The sequence below is a fragment of the Protopterus annectens genome, chromosome 9.part0 (assembly GCF_019279795.1).
Source record: "Protopterus annectens isolate FY-2018-M chromosome 9.part0, PAN1.0, whole genome shotgun sequence".
NCBI classification, from domain to species: Eukaryota; Metazoa; Chordata; order Ceratodontiformes; family Protopteridae; genus Protopterus; species Protopterus annectens.
This window is the reverse complement of record NC_056743.1, coordinates 1,324,742,184-1,324,766,175: the sequence shown is the minus strand read 5'-3', so window position 1 is coordinate 1,324,766,175 and position 23,992 is coordinate 1,324,742,184. Positions and strand designations below refer to the sequence as shown.

At 41.9% G+C, this 23,992-nt stretch overlaps 1 protein-coding gene across 1 annotated transcript in view; it reads right to left on the bottom strand.

Moving 5' to 3' along the window:
• The window catches only part of SH2D6 (SH2 domain containing 6), a 1,258,756-nt gene that overhangs the window by 914,300 nt on the left and 320,464 nt on the right, over positions 1 to 23,992 (bottom strand). Inside the window, exon 5 of the mRNA XM_044084299.1 lies at positions 3,175 to 3,274. Coding sequence (XP_043940234.1) covers positions 3,175 to 3,274 — 100 coding nt within the window. The remainder of the gene's footprint in view (positions 1 to 3,174; positions 3,275 to 23,992) is intronic.

Genomic DNA, 23,992 nt, shown 5'->3' with positions numbered 1-23,992 from the left:
ACTCATCTGAAGTAGCACATTGTCTAGCAGCTAACCAGATCCTCATGTCCTCAGGCAAAGTGCTAAGGGCTTGTTCCATCACCAAAAGGTCTGCCAGCCCTTCAAAAGTGGTGACCTGACATCCGATCACCCACCTATGGAAATAAGTGCTCAGTTCAGCAACATATTCACACACACTTTCATCTGCCTTGTGTCTATGCTCATGAAACTTTTTCCTATATGTTTCAGGTGTCAGCTTAAACAATTCTAACAAGTGATTTTTAACAGCAGTATAATCAAAACATGCAAAATCAGACATTTTTGGCAAAATAGTTGCAGCTTTACCATGGAGTAAGGGAGTCAGGAACCGTACCCAGAGCCTTTGGTCAACGCAATACTGTTTGCATACCCTCTCAAACATATGAATTAAACTATCACAATTATCCCCCTCTTTAAACTGTGGAAGAAATGTACTGATCTTTTGTGCTTCTGGGGTCCAGTTACTCCATTCCCCATTACCTTCAAGACTCTGGTGAAGAGTCAGCATTTCCCTCTCATGCTTCCTCTGCCACTCCTTTTCCTCAGCTTCCAGGTATAGCAGTTTCTCATTCTCCTCAGCCTGTAAACTCCTCAGTCTCTCAGCTGCTTCTATCTCCAAACGCCTGACCTCCACCTCAAGTCTCTTTAGCTCCAGATGGATTTTCAAGTCCTCTGTAGAAAGGTTGAGCTGTCCGTTCTATTATTATTATATTATTATATCTCCACTGCCAGTCTGATTGTTCTCCTGGTTTCTGGTTTCTGATGCAGCTGTAACCAAGGCTGCAATCAGGTCTGCCTTAGTCAGGTTTCCATGCACCAGTCCCCTAGCCTGGCACATCTCCGCCAACTGTCTCCTTGTCAGCTTTCTATACTCCTCTGTTGACATGCTGCCTGCTCACCCTGACTAACTAGGCTAACAAAAGAAATAAAACAATTGTGATCTGAACTCTGAGTATTCACTGCATAGCTGATTTAGAGTATAAAACACCTTCAGAGCTCACTGTACACAAGCTAAAGGAATTCACTCTACCCACACCACTACAAGTCAATTAGTATTTGCCAACCAATTAATATGTGGTGTGGATATCCCACCACTGCCAAACAATTAATATGCGACCCCCGTGCCCTGGCCCAGCAATCAAGGAGCTTCAATCCTCACCACTAACACCACTGAGGGGCATCTCAAATAGGAGGAAAGGATAACAAATACACACAGTAAAGTGCAATTTCCCTTAAGAGCACACAGAGATCACAGTCAGTTCAGGGCTAGTCACTCCCTTGCTCACCAGGTCCCCAATAATACTCCCGACTGGCACAGCTATAGGGTCCACATCTCAGCCTAGTGGGCAAGCTAAAACCTCCAGCACCCTCTCTGTCCAACCAGTGCTTTGTGTCCCTGCCCAAGTAGCTGACACACACACACACACACACACACACTTTGAGAAGAGTTTATTTAACCACACAGACACTCCTGGGGAAGGATAGCACAGGTTCTCCAGCTGTGCCCCCTTTTCCCAGACTATACAGTAGTACCAGCTGCCACCACCCACTAATGTTTATCAGCTACTCAAAGGCCCTTAAAAGGGTGTCCAATTATTACTGTGCAATATTATAATCCAATTTGTAGTATAGTCCAGGGCTAAAGCTATTAGATTGGCTTTGTACAATTTTAACAAAGGCATGCAAGTACTCTAAAGAGCTTAAATTATCTCTACAAAAAACAGCCACAGTTGAAAAGGTTTAAAAATATTTAATAGCCAAAACACAAGACAATACTTTTTACTACACAGTGCTAGTCAAGAGTTCAGAGATCACAGAGAAATACTTATAATAATTCAGTAGTACAGTTCTGACATCACAGAAAAACACAGTCTAATATTTCTAGTTTCTAGCTATTTCTAAGAGAAAACACAAATCTAAGATAAACTTACATATAGAGCAAGACAGTGCTGGTGAGTTGGATGGTCAAGACAAAAATGCTTAATGCTCTCTGATTCTCTCTGCTTTTAAAATCACATTCCTGGCTCACATTACATCATTCTTCACATTTCCCTGGGTTCCCAGGCTAACAGAAACTACATTTACATTCTTCACCTCTGGGCAGAAACCAGATTAATAAAGGACATTTTTACATGCAAATTCTGGCCATTAACTCTGGCCTTAAAACAATAGCAAGAATTCCTTCATCTAGACTGGCCAGAGCCGTGTTTACATCAAAGGGTCATAACATGCTTTACTTGGTCAGCAGATTGCACTGTTGTTACATTTTTGCAGTTCCACATATAACAGCATTTTTTCCATTTAAGACAACAAGCCTGTGGCTTTCATTAATATTTACAAATGACAGAATTATCTATAAAATTTTATCTGGCTAGGCTGGCAGCCTTCACAAAACCACTAAAACATTACTGCAACTGGTAAACAAACATGTCTGAATCCGCAGTATAAACGTGAAATTAATAACACAGAAGTCAGTAATAATTATTTAGTATGAAAGACAGCTATTGCCAAGGATAAACCCTAAATATTAAGCCATTAAAACAAATCTGCATATAAGGGGTGCTGTGAGTGGATGTTTTGTGGTCACAGGATAAAGTGTTAGCTAAGCTGACGATGGTTCAACGATTAAGTTTTCAGGTGGTCAGCCTATAGACACCATAGATGCCTTTACATGTAGAAGTGCACACCACTGCTGTGACAGAAAGGCAGAAATAAATCTGTGAGTCACAGAGAGTGCTACTGCATTGATATAACATTAATGTACTTCAAGCTAGAACTTCAGCTAGAGGTCATTAAAGTAAGATACAATGTCACATGCAAATCTGGTGAGATGAGATGATTTTCATTTAAAATGGGAACTCGAAAAACTGCAAGAAAATAGAGATATTAAAAATGGTAAATTATTTTGTAAACTAATGAATTCACATGAGATATACTTAAGAATGATTCATCCTTCATCTAACAAGCCAATGAATGCTTATAAATATTTATAGACTGCAGAATCCTTCCCTTATCATTCTGATTGGATTTCACCTCCTAGGAACAGATTCTAGATAGTTCTAATTGGTATACAGATACATTTAAAAAAACTAGCAATACTGATTTTCAGAGTAGCTGAAAGCATTACCACTGATGGAGTCTGTTGAGATGCTTTACCTGAGTAAACTTCTTCATCTTCCTCCTGCTTCTTTGGTGTAGGTATGATGACCACTGGAGTGGAGGGTGGGGGTGCATAGACATCATCACCATAATCATCCTGGAAGCACAAAAAATCACAGGAGTAAGTGACATTCAGTGCACACTGTCCTGGTCACTACAGACAATATAGACATTGCTCTACTTACAAACTCGTAATGCTGGCACATCAGTAACTTACTTTTACAACATGACATTAAAAAGTATGAAAACTCACTCCCAACAGTGATATATAATTAATGATTGTCATCACTATGTTTTAAAACAATCCACATAAACCTTTGGTTTCCTGATAATACCACTTGCCTAGAACACATAAGGCCTCATACATAATATGTCTTAAACTTTGAAACAATCTCTGTATTTATTTCCCATTCTACCCAGCTCTGTCTGTATGCCTATCTCAGTATACCCAGCTGATCCAAAAAGAATACTAAACGTCAAATGGCCCTGCTGGATAAGATGTTTTTCTTCATATTGCACATTAAGTTGTTCAAAATGCAAAGAAGGGAGGAAGAAATGTGACTACGCCTTCTTCTTGTCCCTAGGGGCCACATATTAGGTAAACTTGGGTTATATTGGCTAGGCTTGTAAGGGCCCTTAAGCAGTTAGCCTAGTACTCTCCTACAAACCTATGAATCTATGACCTAAAAAAAGAATATATTTCCAGCAAAATCAAACTGGTCTGTTGAAGGTTACTATAACAGCAGCAGAAAACATCCTTTTCATAGGCAGTCTCCTATGCATTTCGACACTTAATACAGATTTTTCTGGTGTTTTCCACATCTGTAACATACATGATTTGTTATATTATCTGGTCAAGCATTCCTTTTCAGCAGCTTTACTGATGTTGGATATTTCTTCCAAACAAACATTTATATTACACTTGGTCAAATCTGCTGTGTGCTTCATTACTCTAATACACCCCTTTCTATAGCCCTTTACTACATAAACTGTATTTGAGAAAAAAAAATAACTGATATGCTTTTTATTTTAATAGTTGATCTTTAACTAAATAACCTGTCTCCCCCAACTCCAAATGCAGTTACTGAATTTCTGGTTTTACTAATCCATTCATTTATTCTTTATTATCCTGAGAAGGTGCCTTCAAAATCAACTACTTTAGCACCAGTATCAAGGAGTCTACTGACTTCTTCGGTAGGTGCAAGGTAAAGGTAGAGAAGCTAATTCTAATTGGGATGCTAACCCATTGCAGAACAAGCATACATACATACACAAGAGACAAACTAGAAGCCAAACAAATTAAACTGGAAAATAATAAACAGCTTCAAAGAACTGAATTCACAAAGTGGAACCAAAACTAATTTAATTAGATGAAGCAAGTACTAGTTTAATTGAATGAAACGCTTTTCGTCGCCTTCATAAGGCAACTTCCTCAGATAATACACATCTACAAAACACTCTTTAAATAGTAAGATGTTGGTCACATGACTATGGGCAGGATTCACGAAGCCTCCGTGTAAGAGTTACAAGGCTTACACGGAGGCTGCAGTTAAACGGTGTGACATCAGCATGTCATACATATGCATGAGGGCATGCTGAATCACACCTAAGGCTAACACGGTCCGGGGAAGACAGTAGGGGGCATGTCCGTAGGCCGATCCCTGCAAACGGACACGCCCCCAGAAGAGTAAAAGTCCCGAAAGTAAACCCCCACGACAGAGCCCGTGTAAATGTGAATAAACACAACACAACACATGCCCTCACAGACTATGAACATAAAATGTACAGATGAACATCTTATAATTTTTTTTAAATTGTAAAGATGTTTGCACGTGAGTGTGCTCGTTTGCGCGGCGTGCCCATAGCTTAGCCACAGTTAGCAGTCAGTGGAAAAGCATATAAGAACTAAATATGCAAAGTAAGCCAAGAAGCAATAGCGTAGCAGTAGAGACGTCGGCTGAAGAGCAGGCAGTCATGGTTCAAGCCCCCCCAACATCAATTTTTATTTTTAGTGAAATAAGCACGAAACAAGTCCCTGACATATCTGTACACATATAAAATGATATTTTATGTAAAATGTAATGAAATGGGCCATATATTTTGAAGAAATGTGAGATAATAAAATTAAAAAAAAAAGTCAGATGTGCCTATAGCTGAGTTATAGTCTAACAAGTTGAGTGCATCTGCCCGTAGGTGAGCAGTGGTTTAACAGGTATAAAATGAGTGCCCATAGGTGAGCAGTGGTTTAACAGGTGTAAAATGAGTGCCCGTAGGTGAGCAGTGGTTTAACACGCTGAAACTGTGTGCCCATAGCTAAGCTGAGCGTAATATGCATGCTGACAGCCAAATGACGCGTAAACCAGCGTAACCCGTTTGCGCGGAGCTGCGCCAACAAGCTAACCGATGGGCAACGTTGAACAAGCTGTAACAAAACTGCCTTTACACAGACACACCTCCTAGCCTGTGTAGACAGTCATAAAATATAAAAAGCAGTAGCCAGGTTTGAACCCAGGATACCATACACCATAGTCAAGGTACTGAACCACTAAGCCTTGACAGTTGCACTTAGAAATGCAGTAATAGCATATATATAGGAATGAATAGAAAGAGGAGCATGACAAAGCATGTTTTGTAAGGCTGATACAATTCCAAAATGGCCAATCACAGATAAGTGTGGGAAAAACGGCATATATAAGCCCCATAGGCGGGAATACACAGCACAACTGATTGTAGAACCGACTTGCAGCCAGAATGTCAGGTGTAGGTGAGGGTAGTTGCTTTCGAGCACAGAGGTGGGGCATTCAGGAGTCCAAATATATGGTTTGGCTTCTTGTCCACAATCATGAGGCCCAACTCATGCAGGGCCAGGTCCTGTGGGGAGCATATAGGGCTGAGGCGTGAGACCAGTTGGCTCATGATCTCATCAGTGCCACAGGGATACCAAGGACTGGTGAGCAGGTCCGTCACCACCATGCGGACCTGAAGAGACGGAAGCAGGACCAACTGAACCGTTGGATCCAGGAGGCCCGGAAAATGCCCAATGCCCCACTACTTAGTAAGTTACATGTAATTACTTAGGTAAGAAATTAACCTAGCTGATATTATGGAGATGTGTATTCCAATATTACTTTATTTATATCACAGCTGCAGGTGTTTGTTCTGTGAACCGTAGAGCCTATGGCGATAGGCTGGCACGGTTGCACCACCAGGCAGGTCAGTAATTCTCTCCCTGTAACTGTAAATAAATATATAAGTATGACAGTTAGCAAAAGAGTGCAGTGTAGTCACTAATTAATAAAATGTGCAAGTAACAGTGTAAGAGGGTTTGCAAGTATTGCTTGATTACAAAAGTGTGATGCAGCCTGTAATTCAAACATAAAAATGAAACAAGTCTGAAATAAAGCTGTCCCACCTATAATATAATAGTAAATCTGAAAACACACAGTCGCTATAGCCCAAAGGTCTTCTCCAGAAACAAATGAGGTAAAAATGTAGATACAAACTGGAAGTCGACCACCACAATAAATGGATAAAATATATTTAATGTGAACAGATAAGCGCTTTCACGTGTACCAAGACACGCTTCTTCAGATCCTTACAACAGACATCTTTGAAGTTCAAGTATATATATACATCTCTAAAACAATCAATTAACTTAATTAGTCCAATTTTAAGCATATGGTTAAAATCATTCAATTAAACAGGCCAAGCACTGGCAGGTACTGTTGCTCATGTTACAAAGTAGCAAAGTAAACATTTACAGAATGAAAAAGGTTAAGCAGTTACAAAATGAACAAATTTTCTTGGTTAAAACAGCGACAGCTGATCATAAAACCATATATCCTAAAAACTCTTATTCATGCAGTCCTAGTAACTAAAGTGAATATATATTCTAAAAACTCTGTATCAAATATATCATATGGGTATATGATAAATGTGCAAAACCGCTGAGATGGAATAAAAACTAAAATATCAACTTTTGTCAGGCAATGGCATAGGATTGCTGCACTTTTCTTTAAAACTTCTTATCTATTAAATGAACTATCAATGAAGGCAAAAACATAACTTATATATGAGTCTAAAAAATGTATAAATATAAATATCAATATAAATATAAATATGAATGTAAATATAACAATATGAAATTTCTATACATGTATATATATAAACAAATATAAAAATATATGTATAAAAAATGTAAAAATGTATACATATTGAAAACACCACGTATGTGGCTTGCTTAATGATGAGCAACAGTGACAAATGAACACAGTGAACGGGAATGAAACCAAATGTGATCAAATACCTAGAAATGAATTGATTTCATGTGCTAAATAAATCTCATGAACAAGAACAAGTTTCGAAGAGATTAAAATATGTAAACATTGGAATAAAAATCATGAAATAATTCTTAGTATCTACAGAAGTACATAACCATATACTTTCCAAATGTGTATATAAAAAATGACAATCAATCAAAATATAACAGGCTAAAACATCCTGGCAGGATATATAACGCAAATTGACCTTTCTTATGCTGACATTGTATGTGTATCAGGGAAAAAATGCTAATCCAAGTCTATGTATAAAATAAGAAACATAATAATAAAGAAGTATAATCAAATAAATATATCTGTATACACAACCACTAAAATCAGATATTGTAAAGAGAATTACTTTGCACTACGCCCTTTTAAAGGAGCCCTTACACTGACATATTGATTGAGACCTGGCTCATAATGTGCTTTGAGTTTGAAAATCCAAGAGAGTTCCACTAACTCTAAATCATTAAAATTATCTCCATCTCTAGGATTGGGTAAAACTGTCTGTAGGATTCTAAATGCAAATGAATGTGTTAAATTATTAGCAATGTGTTTAGCCAAAGCACTTTTGGTATCACATTTCCTAATGTCTAAAGCGTGTTCCAGTATCCTCTCCCTCAAGGTCCTGGTAGTCATTCCTACATAGAACGCTGTACAACTCTGGCACGTGGCTAAATATATGAGGTTCTTGCTTGCACATGTGCCATTGTGATGGGGTTCAAACCTATAGTTCAACACTGGATGCTCAAACTCCTGGACTGTAGTAATCAAGGTGCATGCACTACACTTATTACAAGGAAAAGTTCCTGACTTCACATTCTTATTAATGCTTATGTTCTCATTAACATTATTCGACTCTATGCATAGGAGCCTACTGAGATTCTTACTGTTGCGAAACGTATATGATGGTGTGGAACCCACTATTGCTGCTAACTGTTGATCAGTCAAGAGGATGTGCCAATTGCTGAGAATAATATCTTTAATGTGATGGATATCACTAGTATATCTAAGGTTAATTCTAACTCTGGATTTATCAAAGGGCTTCTTGGCACGAAAACCAGACGTTCTTGTATGATTACCAATGAAAGCAGTCTGTTCATTGAATAAAACCTGATTCTTAACCTTCCTAACCTTTTCTTTGTCATAGCCTCTATCCAGAAAACATTGCTCTAAAAAATCACTCTGTTTATTGAGTTCAACACTGTTGTGACATGACCTCTTGGTCCTAATGAATTGGCTTTTCATTATGCTATCGAACACGTATCTGGGGTGCATACTGCTAAACTGGAGTAGGGTGTTTCTCCAACAATCCTTTCTGAAAATAGTTGTCTCAATCTCGTGATTCATGTTCTTGTATAACCTCACATCTAAAAAATCTATACTCTGTGGGTCATAACATATCGTAAAACTCAGAAAGTCAGTAGTAGATTCTAACTGTTCTATAATATAATAGTACATAACCTGCAGCAGGCTGAAAAGTACAGCTGCAGAAGCTGAGTAAAAGACATGTGTGAAATATATCCCTGTTGAAATACAGAAACATGACAGAAGTGAGACTGTTGGAAATATTGTTAGAACTACAGGTAAAACATGTCAATAAAGCATAGAATTAAGTACCATCCTGAATTGTAAAAATAAAACAAGTGAGAGAGTGTGAGAAAGAGTTATGAATCCACCAATAAAATAGTACTAACTCCTAAATAAAGTATACTGCAATCAGTACAGAATGAAATGAATGTGACAGGCAGAACCAAACAGTAACATGTGCTGAAAATGGTACCGCAGATGGAATGTGTATCCCAAAATCTGGATATGTTGCTTTCAGTCTGCAATATGCAGATAGTATGGTTGTCTGAAATACCAAACATCCACAGTTTTCTATAGCTATATAAAGCAAATGTAGCAGGATGATGTAGCTGAACAGAGTCAGATATGAATGTGCATGAATAAAAATGAAAATGTATATTGATGTAGCAGTAACATTCCTATCACCAACTTGAAGTAGTTATCACATGGGAAACTGTAGGCAGAACTGTAGTGTGCATATATCTGCAGCTATTAGAAATGTACAGCATATGTATTGGTATTTAAAGTTGTTAATTAAATTGTCTTCACCCTACCCTATAACCACATATAATCCATTCCACGTGAAATTGGTATGTGCAATCACAATTAACACCCCTGGACATTTGTCCTGTTGGTTCATACATATTTGCATGTATGTTGATGCATCTGCCCTGTTCATACATCCAAACTTGATGGCCTGTTGCCATCAATCAACCCTGCATGTTGTTGGACTGTGTATTGCTGTTCAAAATATGCATGTGTTATGCTTGCTGTTCAATGGTTTGAATATCTGGGTGTTTGGTTAATGGGAATACTAATGCATGCTGTTACAACTAATTGTGAATGGTATTGTACGTTACTAACCCAAACTGTCATGACATAATGCAAAACATAGGTTCCAGCGGACCCACCTCTCCCTCCTCAGCTGGCGAGTGCACCTGGCAGTAGTTCCCAGGCCGGACCCTCCTCAGGTGGCCCTGTGCCACCTGTGGGTGGAAGCGCTGCAGGGGTTGGGGCTCATCCCCCCTCTGCAAGTGTGGCTGGAGGAGAACATCCACTCACCCTCCATAATGTCCAGACTGTGGTGCGTAGGGAGATCCAGGAAGCTGTTCTTGAGCCCCTACGCCAGCTTGAGGCACAGGTGGCACAACTAACGGACGTGCTTGCTGCCCGGCCTACACATTCCCCAGCACAGCCCCGTCCTGGGCAGTGAAGGCACAGTGGCAACTGCCCATAGGTGGGGATATCAGTTCCATTGTTGCCATCTGTGGGCTCATGGGCTCTAGATATCCAAACATCTGTCCCCGTCAATTGTGTAACCCCCCACATGTGTCATACACCGCCCCTGTATGCATCTTGTTTGTCTTGTCTGTTAACCTACCCAACCTACCTCCCCAGCTATACCGACTTCCTGTACCTGACATACCACTCTCACCTGAAAAAAAAAAAAGGCACTCTGTACCCACAAAAAAATTATACCCCATACATAGCTGCCCATTTCGCACACACGACTGCTGGAAATGGAAACTGTCAATTACAATTGGCTGTACAACAAGTATTATTGTTGTTCTTACACCTCTCTCAGGGGTGGAAGGTTTCAAATGTCACACCAAATTACAAACATATGCACAGCTGTTGCTGATGAAGAAATGGGCAGCTATGGGTCTTACCTACATCCCTCCTGCAAAACCCAAGCTTGTTTCCCTACTGACTTGCCCTCTTTGTAACCCCTTTTTCACTACTTTCCTGTCTCCCCATTTTCATTTCTTTCAAAGAAATTAGCGTGGGTGTGCGCAAGAGTAAGCACCTTTAAGCAGTTGTAAGCGGGTGTGCGTGGAGCTGAATGCCAGTGCGCATGCGTGAGCTCCACGCAAACCAGCACTAACCTGGTTACAACTGCTTAAAAGTGCCTTAGTCACTCTGAATGACAAGGCCTGTAGTCTGCTCAAAAGCAAAATAAAATCCCACTGTCAGTCCCGAACTCAGGACCTTGGAAATAGTAGTCTGCATGACTTACCACTAAGCCATGACTGTTATATAAGAACATTGTGCTACAATAAATATATCATGTAATACTAGGAATGAATTTAAAGGAAATATAGGATGTGTAGTACACAAAGCATGTCATGTATATTTACTGTCAAATGTAGTGGATTTCTATAATAGTAGTGTGTGAACAGAAACAGACATTCTAGTTGGTAGCTAGTAGGTAATAATGTCACTGTAGCACCTTGCAAGCCACACACATACTCACAGCAGGATAATCACTGCCCATACCCCACAACCTCTTACAGCAACACATCCGGACTAAGTAATAAAAAATGTGGAGCAAAGGCCCAAAAACAGGGACACATTCCAAATATTGCTTCAACAAACTTAGACAGTTGAGAGAGTAACAGGTTTTGCATTATGTTGGATGTTTGGAAGGGTATGAAGTCTGAAACTGAAATGTTTGTCACTATAGTCTGACTTGATCCCAGAGTGATTTGCCAGAAAAAGCTGTTTATGAGATATGGACCAAAATATGAGGCAAAAATGTGGACATCCTGCAAATATCTGTACACTTGAGAGGTCTGACACTGCCATATTTGAATAGTTAAGAGCCTAGACATAGCAACAGTGACTGAGTTACAGGGATGGCCCACAGACTCCCTGTGAAATGTACAAACAGTAGGCAGAAAGGTGTTACAACACATGCAATGGTAACTATGAAGTGCTGAAAGTATGCACCACTTGCACGTCGGAAATAGTGTAGTAATACCTATGCTCATGCTAACTCACAGTCACAACTGCAGAATACCAGGCAATTTAATGGGTGTACCCCACTGATATGTACCATTCCATGAGGCAGATAAAAGATGCACCTGAGAGTCTCTGGGGTCTGCTCAGCAGCATACTCAAATACCCTAATAGATGTCAAGGCCCACACCATGGCCAGACCACACTGCATGCAGTAACACCCTAGCAGATATAGCAAGCATTCCAAGGTGTGAATGTACATGGAAAATAGGAAAGCCACAGCAACACACTACAGTCAAGACACCTAGCAGGCATACAAGTAGTGAATGTAAAGGGCAAATATTGAAGCCATAGCAACAAAGTGCAAGAGCCACTGCGATATACCAGTTACACCACATGTCCAACAGGAAAGCACACACACCCACATTAACAGTAGTAGTAGTCTTAGGTGTCAGTGTACATACACACTTAGTACAGGAAACTGGAGAAATGAATGGAGAAATGTTAATCTACAACACAGCCAGAAATATGAGAGAGATACTAACCTTTACACTCACAGAACAGTGTCCACAGCATACCAGCATGGTCCCTGCCCTTAAACTCTGAAAGGGCTACGCCTATCTCACATACCTTTTTATAGCACTGTCCTGGAATCACAGTGAGAACTGCAATCAGTACACAACTGGCTGCATGCAATTAGCAAATGCTGGCTAACAACTGGTGCAGATGCCATCACATGGACATATGCAGATACCTACAAAAGCATGCTGTACACCCAGTCCACACATGCAGTACTTTCATTGCACCCTGTGGAGGTAGGGAGAGAGAGAGAGAGAGAGAGAGAAAATACACAAACAAAAACAGTCATCAAAACCCACTCGAAAGCTGACAACTGCCAACTGGAGCAGCAGCAGGACACCAAACCAAACAGCAACGCAAGCAGCTGTGACAAACACAGGTAATATAAAGTAATACATTAAAAGTCTACATACTGTGAACCCTCCATATGTGTCATTGGTCTGTATCCATATGTATATGAAGATGTGCATAGGGCAGGGGACATACAGCAACTATCAGTGAAGGCTGTACATACATATGTATGTGAGGGCATCTATGTGCACATATCAGTGTAGGTTGAATGTAGGTTGTAGTGCAATGTACAAAGTAGGTCTCACAGTTATGTATGTTTAGCAGTATGTTAGTGTGTGTGTATACAGTTTTGTAAACAAACATGTTGATATACCTATCTATCATATGGATACGTATGTATGTCAATATATGTATGTATGTATGTATATATATATATATATATATATATATAATATGCATATATGTATACATACATAGAGAGGGATGTAGGAATACATATACAGATGCAGATAGATAGAATATGTAGAAACATATATATGTAATACACACATACAAGTGAACAAAGCTCCAGACCACCAAGAACACAAGCCCAAAAGTTCCTTCCTTAACGCGTTTTTTATTTTACACAAGTAAAAGTAGCGTTTTCGCCACAAGCACAGTGTAGCTTCTTCAGAGGATTTTGAAAGTGTACAAAAAATGAACTCCCTTTTTATATAGGAGTTACAAATTACTTAATTAAAAAGGCACAATCAACGATCTCGCTTGCTGGTGCATTTACACATTAAAAGGGCAATCAAAATACTGAGAGTAAATGCTTTTCGAGACAAATCTTATGCATATGCTATATACATATTAAACAAGATAAACTACAAGTGTTTAAATAAAACAAGTGCAAAATATATGCATGTGTAAATAATCTAAAACAAGAATAGCAATATAATACAAATGTATAGGATAATTTAAAAATATATAAGTGTCTAAAAATGACATCATACCATTCACTCGAACAAACTTTAAACAATAAGAAGTAATAAAAACGTTCAATTATAAAACAGAAAAATAATCTAATAATTTTGAAAATACACACAATTCGGCAGTACTAACAACACGAACCTACTTTGACTAAAATACTATCTTTTGATATAACTAACTAAACAAGTTAGTATGCAAGTGCAAAAAACATACACCCTATACACAAAATGTGTATATACTAGATGTACACAAGATGGCTTATATTGTAAACTGTATAAATTATAAGCACTAGCAGTACTCAATACAAAAAAAGCCAAATGGTTAAACATTCAGTCAAAGAGATTTTGAAATACTGAATGTCATCTCAAATATGCTTTATACTTTAACACTGGGGCTATATTACAACTTTCATTTAGCCCCGGTGTATTAAAAGAGTCTAGTTTTAACTGCCATAAAAGTTCACGTATTTCAAGTAGTATAGAAGTAGGACCACCCCTAATAGAAGGAGCCACATGGTCAATACCCATAAACAAAAATGCATGGCCCGGGTTGTTAAATACATGCTTAGCCCTAGTATCTTGTTAATACACACATACAGATATAGATATATGTAGATACATATACATAGACAGATCTGACTATCTACAGATATGACTGTATATGACGATCTCACACTCCCCCTGTCCCACCCCCTCTGTCACTCTCACCCCCTCTCTGTCACATTCCCCCCTCTCTCCATATCTATAGCAATATATGTACATCAATATATATATGTGTATATGTATACAGACATATATATATATATATATATATATATATATATATATATAGACATATATATATATATATATATATATATATATATATATATATACATACATATATACATATATATATATATATATATAGAGAGAGAGAGATGTATATATATTTTTGTGTGGCACATGTGTACAGATGTATTGCAACAGGTGCCTGGTGACAAAGGCATGGAGTGAACACCAGTGTCGAAACTGGAGTACCATAACCCATTTCAAATCACCTACACCAGTAACCACCAGATATGTGATTGGCTGCCCACCACTGCATGTGTCAGGGGTGAACAGGGTCATAAATGTATACAATAGTCCCCCCAATGATAGTCACAGTGGCACACTATTGCTGGAATACCTGCACATGGTATGTGTCAGCAGACATGGTGTGTCAGCTATGGACATGTAGGTCAGTGTACCCCTCCACACCACACAATGGCTGCCACGGTATGTACCTCACATGACAGCTACAGATATGGAGAAGGACACAGTGACATGTACGACACTGTGACAATGCACTCAAACACATTACCAATGCACAGTGACTGACAACACCACAGAGTACACACATACTACCCACATAGAGGTTACCACTCCTGGATTTACATACTTAAGTCACACCCATGACAGATGTCCAACAACTATAGTAACACCTCACACCATCCACAACCTAAATGACTGCTGTGTGTCATCCTTGACACTGCAGTAGAGAGCACATGGCGGAGGTACAGGTTCCTACCCACAGATAAGACATACCCTGCAATAAACCACACAGCGTTAAGAAGCAAGACTCCCCATGAGTACATGTCACACATATCCCTGCTGAATGTTAGTCAGATAGGTAATATGCCATATGAGTCAACCTGTGTAACTGTTTGACAGGAGCAGGTACCATCACATCACATGTGTCACAATGGTCAGGGTAGCAGAACAGTATGTTGCTGTAGTCCCAGGGGCAATAGCATATTGTATTGTATTGTAATGTATTGTATTGTGTTGTATTGTATTGTATTGGTATGTAGAGGTGCCTCCTTCGTGGAGTGGAACCACTGCTGCTGTACGTCAGTGTACAGGTACATATCCTGTAGTCAGGCTAGTGTTACATAGCACTTCTATATGTGTGTTTAGCTCCTCTTGGAGTTCATGTAGCATTCAACCGGGGATACCATCAGGTCCCATTGATGCTTTGTTTTCTGCTTTTCTGAGGGCGGCTCTCACCTGGACATCTGTGATGACAGGGAGGTTACATTCAGCTGGGATAAGTATGTCTTAGTTTGGGGGAGAGGGATGTGGGAAACTTGCACTGAACCTATCTGCCACAATGTTGCCAATATCTGTGGGTTCAGTGAATTATTTGTTGTTGTGTACTAACTATGAGCATATTGGAGGGTTTCTGACCAGGTTTCTAACATAACTGAAGAAGGCCTTGTGGTTATCTGTAGTGTCCCTGGTGAATTCCCTCTCAAAGTTGCCCATGGGAGTTTGTATGAGAGAAAATAGCTCTTTACTAGTGCTGATCAGACATACCTTCCCTTTATGGAATTATGCTCTGTCTTGCAGTAGCTTCCATCTTTTGTTATACAATCTGTCTATAGCTGGGGTCCACCAGACAGGATGCTTTCCCTTTGTGGAGAGTGTCTTGGTCTTATATGGGATTGCATGATCCATGCATTCTCGGAGATCTCCGTAGAAATCATTTGTGAAGGAGTCAGCATTGTGGGTTGTGTCTTCCACTGGCCCAGTAGGTTAAAGGATACCATCTCAGTGTTACAAAGTGTAAAGTTTGCATTTGAAATGTTATTCCACTGTACTCATTTGTGCTGGTGGTGGAGGTGGGATATGTATATCCAGGGCAATTAGTTTGTGGTCAGATCACAGTAGTTGATGATGTACCCCATACAGTACCTCGATACAAACCCCCAGAGTGAGGATGTACTTTGGACCTGAATCAGTGTTCTGACTGCTGGGGTTTGGTAGTATGTCATATGGAGTGTGTCAGGTACTGTTGCACAGTTGTTGGCTGAGCACTGATACCTGGCCATTTACATGTGTATCCACCAATAGACAGACAGATGCTATATAAGTGAGATATGTTGTATCACAACAGTCGAGTAGCATGTATAATATGTGTGCCAAATTCTGCTGACATATTTTGCTGATATCATGTTATTTCCTTTTTCAGGACCATGGCTCACCAGTGCAATCCAGCGTACTCTGCAGCTGAGGATGAGGAAATACACTAGAGCCTGGTGCGGGATTATGCAATACTCTTTTCCCACACCAGCCAGAATCAGCAGGAGAGGGCTGCACTGTGGCAAGACCTGGTCCGTCGGGTAAATGACATAGGCACGCATAATAGGACATATGAGCAGGTACGACATCACTGCAGTGATTTAATCAGAAATGTCCATCAGCGTGCGATATCCACAGGATATCCACAACAGGTTGCCACAGGTGGTGGGGTGGCTACACATCCCCCACTCACCAGACTGGGGGGACTACTCATAAGTGTTGTGGCTCCAGCCCGCCAACAACAACAACAACAGCAGACCTGCATTATGATGGAGGCTGGAGCCACACAGCACCAAGACTACGAGCGTGCAGGTAATATGCCATATGTATAGTTGACTGTTGTGTACACTGATAGTTAATGCATGTGTGAGGTGTGTCCTTGGTTTGTAGCTGTCATCATAGTATTTAATGTGCAAGTGTGATATTCTCAATATCAGCAACTGACCTGTGAAAGGCAACTGTTGTACTACTGACCTGTATCATACTCAGTAACAATGGCACAGTTGTGCCCACTGACATTAATTTCCTCACTTCTGCAGGTCCCTCTGGTGTAACAGCAATGCAGCCTATCCATGCTGGTGAGTGTGTATTAACAATACCTTTAATAGTCTTGATAATAATAGTAATATTAGGCTCACTTAGTAGTGCTCTGTGTATGCATGCAGGTGTGTCTGTGTCTGTGTGTTGATATCTTGCATACTAAGTATTGTGCAAGTGTGCAACTGTGTGCAAGTGTGCAACTGTGTGCATGTGTGCATGTGTGCACCTGTGTATGTGTGCATGTGTGCACCTGTGCATGTGTGCATGTGTGCACCTGTGCATGTGTGCATGTGTGCACCTGTGCATGTGTGCACCTGTGCATGTGTGCATGTGTGTATCACTGGTAACATTGTGTAGACATTGTAAACTGTGTTTCCTGTTTCCCTCCCACAGGTTCTGGTGCTGCTCTGGTGTCATGCAGCAGGGAACCTGAATCAGGTGCCACAGGTACTGATAATGATGACATCTGTGTAATGGCACAGGAAGGTGTGCCAGGGTCCATCATTGGTCAGCCAATTGACAGTACACAGCTGTCAACCCCATCAATGCGCACAGTCATCCTGCCAATACACCCTTTGTCACCAATGTCCCTAGGTGATGGACAGGATACAGTGGGCATTGACCAGGGTAATGTGGTATCTGTGGCACATGCTTCCCCACACAGCAGCCATGGGCATGGCCCAGAGATGGTACCACACAGACAGATGTCCAGGGGTTCTCGTGGGAGCATCCGTGGGTGTACTGCCCCTGTCAGACGTGCCCACAGAGGTCTTACAACCTCAGCTATGTTTCGGGCTGTCATGCAGGCACAGTCACGTATGGAACAGTGCACCAGACAGGGTCTGAGGGAGCTGACAGGATGTCGCACAGCCATGACTGACAGTATGCGTGACATTGCGGCTGCCATCCTTAATTTCACCGATGTCATAGACAGACGTTGTGGGGACATATTAGATCAGTTCCACAACTACATGTCCATGAGCCAGGGCAATGGTGGATGGTTGAGGCGTCAACGTGGGCATATGCCAGCAACAGCTGGCAGTCGTCGCGAATGACAACAGGGCCGCGGCTGTCCCCATAGTGCCAACAGCAGCCCCAGCAATGCTGGGTCTGTGCTGTCATCAGACCGCCCCAGGAGACCACGTGCACGTGGCTCTGGACAGGCCCAATAGGGATCTGTGTCCAGTCAACGAGCACCTGCTTCTGATGACAGTACCCAATCTGGATTGGTACCAGATACGGTCCGTAGCACCCCTGCAAGGCACAGGTACCGTATCCATGGCCAGAGACACTGATCTGTATGACCTGGCAGGTACAGTCTGTGGCTGTCCACAAACACCGGTATATGGCAGCCATGAGGTGGAACTGTGTGCATCCATACACACATGAGAATTGACAACACCTAGGGCTACCACATACACACAAATACTGCATCAACATTGCCCCACCTTGTACTGCTGTCCCTCACCAACACACATACACATACATGTCAGTTGGTGGTATCAGTGGCAGACTCAGGCATACCAAGGTCACACCCTGTGCATATGATGAAACTGTGCTACCTCCTGCAATCTGTAATGTCAGTGCAGGTACAGGTTAACATGTTGCTGATGCACAGGGTGACCACATAAGCGTGTAGTAATCGTATCATGTTGTTAACAGTACTGTGTGCTGATATAATTGTGGGTATATCCCAGCATGCCTGATGCAGTAAGGGTATGATTGTCTTGTACTGTTTTCTACACCCATGGTAAGTACCATAGTGTATCATCTGCACATGTTTGCATACTGGTGGTAAGGATGTCAACAGAAGGCCACATACATAGGTAGCACAGGGGATAAGGTAATGAAAGTATTGATGCGCAATGATGGACATGTAAACTGCAAGTGGCATGTTGCCCACACTGGACTCTGCAATGCGGATGTTTGAGGATGTTGATATGTGTGCAGTACTACATGACTGGTACAGGACACACAGGAGCACCCTAGCACTGCAAACTCACTTCTCATACCATGCTAGACAGCCCCAACACACAAAACTAACTTTCACAGGAGGGAGAGTCCCCATAAATGTCAGGGATACTGTGATGGCAGGACAGGTAGCATACATCCTACTAAGTATGGAACCACTGAGTGAAGGCTCAGTGTCTGTTATTTGACATGTGTATTACTGCAGGTATGAGCACCTGGGTTTCCATCCGGTTATTGTACATCCTGACGGTACATGGTCTGTACACTTGTGTGCGCTGAGACTGGACCCTGGCCATCTGACCTGTGTATTTCCATGTACATGTGTATAGTGCCTGCATATTTGCACTGTTACCTACTGGAAGTGGTACAGCTTGTTTGTTGTACAATGGACTACATGCAGCCCTGCTTACTGTAGCTTTGTTTGCATGCATGTTTGCTTGCAGTTACCCTGGAACACTGATCCCACCTGCAATGCAGATTTACAGAGCTTCTGTGGACTCCTCGTGACATCTGCATAGCTTACTATATGTATGTCCATGTCTCACTTGACAGAACGTCACTGTTTGTCCTGTTCGCATGTGCGTTGCCTGTGACACATTGCATATGACTTTCCTGGCATTTGACCACGTGAGCAGTCATATATGCCAGTGCTAACTAATCACAGGTACTACACCCTCACATACTCACCTTCTGTACCTTGTTCCCCATTGGCCCTATGTGCTGTTAATCACCATGGCAATCACAATACTATGGTAGCATGTGCAAAGGTCACTTGTCAGTCACCTCTATGGTACAGTTGTGGAATATGTGAGTCATGTGGCAATGTCACAGCTGCCACATGTACACAGTCAACCCTCTCCCCTACACATGGACGTACAACACATGTATGAGATGCAACCACATAGCCAAACTGGGGACTAAGCACTCTGAACCCAGTATTGGCATAACCTGTCAGGTGGCATGAAATACTACAGTGCCTACAATACCAGTCTGATGTAGACCTACACTGACAGTAATCCAAACACATGAACACACTGGGGCATTCATGGAGCCTCAGAATAGCATCCTTCCTGAGCAGCAGACACCTCTGCAGCTGGCACACAGGCATACGTTAAGCCGGAACACAGCACATGCAACACATAGCACACAAATCCTGTGTGCCAAACAGTCACAGCCTGTACGGCTAGACAACTCACCTGCTACAGTTGTGTTAAGTACCTTTATTGTCCGATACAGTGAGGTCCTGCTCACCAGGCTGGACGAGGTGAAGGTCACAGTGATATGCCCATGGGGCACTATGGTCCACCACATAACACAAGCATACAGGTCAGACAGAGGCATGGACACATATGACTCAGTCATTGTCCATGCCACTATGGCTGACCTGTGATGTACCTCCCTGGACTACATGATAGGGAACATAGAAGGGCTCTCTGAGCATGTGGCACAGGCTGGTATGACCCTGACCTTGGTTGGCATTATACCCTTACCAAGAATGTTGAAGTATTACTGAATGCTGATGAATTACTGTAGCTACAACACCCTAGCTGAAAGGTTCCCAGCATGTAGTCACTGCATTGTTATGGAACAACTTGTTACCACTCCCACAACAGATGAAAACATGCAGCACCTGTTCATCAACAACATGCAGACTATATGCCCCAGACCAGATATGTATCCCTCACTGCTAGGATGATACCATACACAACTCAAACTGTATATACACATACCACATGCAGCACCCGCACAGAAGACCACAGTCATAATGTTATCAATTGCAAATACCATGTATTCACATGTGGCAGGCATCAGACATGGGAACTATTGAAGGTCACAGGTACATACATCATCTGTGTCCATTGCCATTACTGGTGTAATTGATGTCATGCATTATTGTGAACAACAACACACACACATGGGCATTCTGTGTGACAAAAACACACGTGGCATGTGTGGAATTCAAAGCTATAACTAACTGTGCTATGACAGTAGTGAGAGACGCAGTAGCAGAGCATGCTATTTGCATTACTGGGAGATTTGCCCTCTTCTGCTGTACTTATAGGGTGCTGACATCATCTCTGTGTAGAGGTTGGAATATGCAGCAGCTGGTGTGTTGTACTGGTTGCCAAAAGGGTCAGTTCTTTCACACATGTAATTGCACACACCCTTCTTCCACACCACCCCACCCCACACACTTGCCATTTGCAGGATTAAAACTCCTTGCCATTTGCAGGATTCAAACCCCTACCTAACTATGTTATGAAACTCAAGACAGACGCATTCGCAGAGCGCGCTATTTGCATTACTGGGAGGTTTCCCTTCTCCTGCTGTACTTATAGGGTGCTGACATCATCAGTGTTTAGAAAGGGGAATGTGCATCCTGTAGTGTGTTCTGCTAGTTGCCAAAAGGGACATTTCTCTCACACAGAATTGCACACACACTAACCCCCCTCACCCAAACACACACACTTGCCAGATTCAAACCCCTACTATGTTATGAAACTCAAGCCGGATGCATTAGCAGAGCGCGCTATTCGCATTACTGGGAGGTTTCCCTTCTCCTGCTGTACTTATAGGGTGCTGACATCATCATTGTTTAGAAAGGGGAATGTGCATCCTGTAGTGTGTTCTGCTAGTTGCCAAAAGGGACATTTCTCTCACACAGAATTGCATACACACTAACCCCCCTCACCCAAACACACACACACTTGCCATTTGCAGGATTCAAACCCCTACCTAACTGCGTTATGAAACTCAAGACGGACGCATTAGCGGAGCGCGCTATTCGCATTACTGGGAGGTTTCCCTTCTCCTGCTGTACTTATAGGGTGCTGACATCATCAGTGTTTAGAAAGGGGAATGTGCATCCTGTAGTGTGTTCTGCTAGTTGCCAAAAGGGACATTTCTCTCACACAGAATTGCACACACACTAACCCCCCTCACCCAAACACACACACACACTTGCAGGATTCAACCCCCTACCTAACTATGTTATGACACTCAAGACAGATGCATTAGCGGAGCGCGCTATTCGCATTACTGGGAGATTTCCCTTCTCCTGCTGTACTTATAGGGTGCTGACATCATCAGTGTTTAGAAAGGGGAATGTGCATCCTGTAGTGTGTTCTGCTAGTTGCCAAAAGGGACATTTCCCTCACACAGAATTGCACACACACTAACCCCCCTCACCCAAACACACACACTTGCCATTTGCAGGATTCAAACCCCTACCTAACTATGTTATGACACTCAAGATGGAAGCATTAGCGGAGCGCGCTATTTGCATTACTGGGAGGTTTCCCTTCTCCTGCTGTACTTATAGGGTGCTGACATCATCAGTGTTTAGAAAGGGGAATGTGCATCCTGTAGTGTGTTTTCCTAGTTGCCAAAAGGGACATTTTTCTCACACAGAATTGCACACACACCAACCCTTCTCACCCACACACACACACACACACACACACACACACACACACTGAGCATTTGCAGGATTCAAGCCCCTACCTAACTATATTATGACACTTGAGGGAGATGCATTAGCAGCGCGCACTATCCGAATTACTGGGCATCTGTTCTGCACCTGCAGTATTTATAGGGTGCTGACATCATTATTTATACAGAGGTATGTACATCTATTACTACCTGTCAGGTGGGGGATAGCATATATATGCATTTGCAGCCACCTACTTCAGGGTCAGATATGCACATCAGTACTGGCAGGTTATGTTTTATACCATGCTTCGTGACCACAGGACCTGTAACACACAACACAACCAGTTCAGACCACCCCTCCCATCCGGGACACACTTTGCTTCCCTGGGAACAGTGCCAAGATATGAAGGTGTTCACATACACCATTCCAGTTGTTAATGTCAGGTACAGGTATATTGTGTGTGGGAACTACTCAGGCCTCTACAACATTACCCTACAGCCACTACAATTTGTGAGTCCATGTGCTATGGCAGGACCACTCACCACAGCCACAAGGGGGAATACGTATTGCACCTGACCATCTGCAACATGGGTACTCACTGTTCCACACCTGGGGCAGACCACCATTGTTGATATCTTACCACACCCACCTTTCCTGGACATCCATATCCCATCCCACCCCAGGTAAGGTTGTCACTGCAAACAAAGTGTATTTATCAAAGCAGACTTTGCACTTGTGAAGACTGGGGTGGAAGACTTCAAAGGACCCATGCTGGGGGAGTATACAGGCCACTCTGCATAATCCTTGACAATTGCATTCTATGAGCATGTGGAAGGTTTGCACTGATCATGCTATCCCAAATATACCCATGACTCCTCCACAACAGGACACCCTGTCAGGTGTACACAAGCCATATACGAGCTGTCCAACAGATGGAGTGAGCTAATACATTGCAGAGCAGTAGCTCACAGAGGGAGGACATCTCTGAACAGTACTGGCATGACACTTCAATCCCTCATAATCATCATGACAATGTGTTGACAGTGAAATTGTCCAGACACTGCAGATAAGGCTCCCCTCAGTCTGTTATTGATGCCCACTTACTGTTAGAGGTCCTCACCAACCCTCTTCCAGAGCACACCAATAACATGGATGTGGCATAGCAAATTCAACCCCTGGGATCTCCACTGTGTCCCTGCTTGACAGAGGCACAGCACACTAGCCTCAAATGGTGCCTTATGTGACCTACTTTACAGTGGCACAGTAGCCTACTGTACTGGGGATGCAGAGGCCAAGCACAC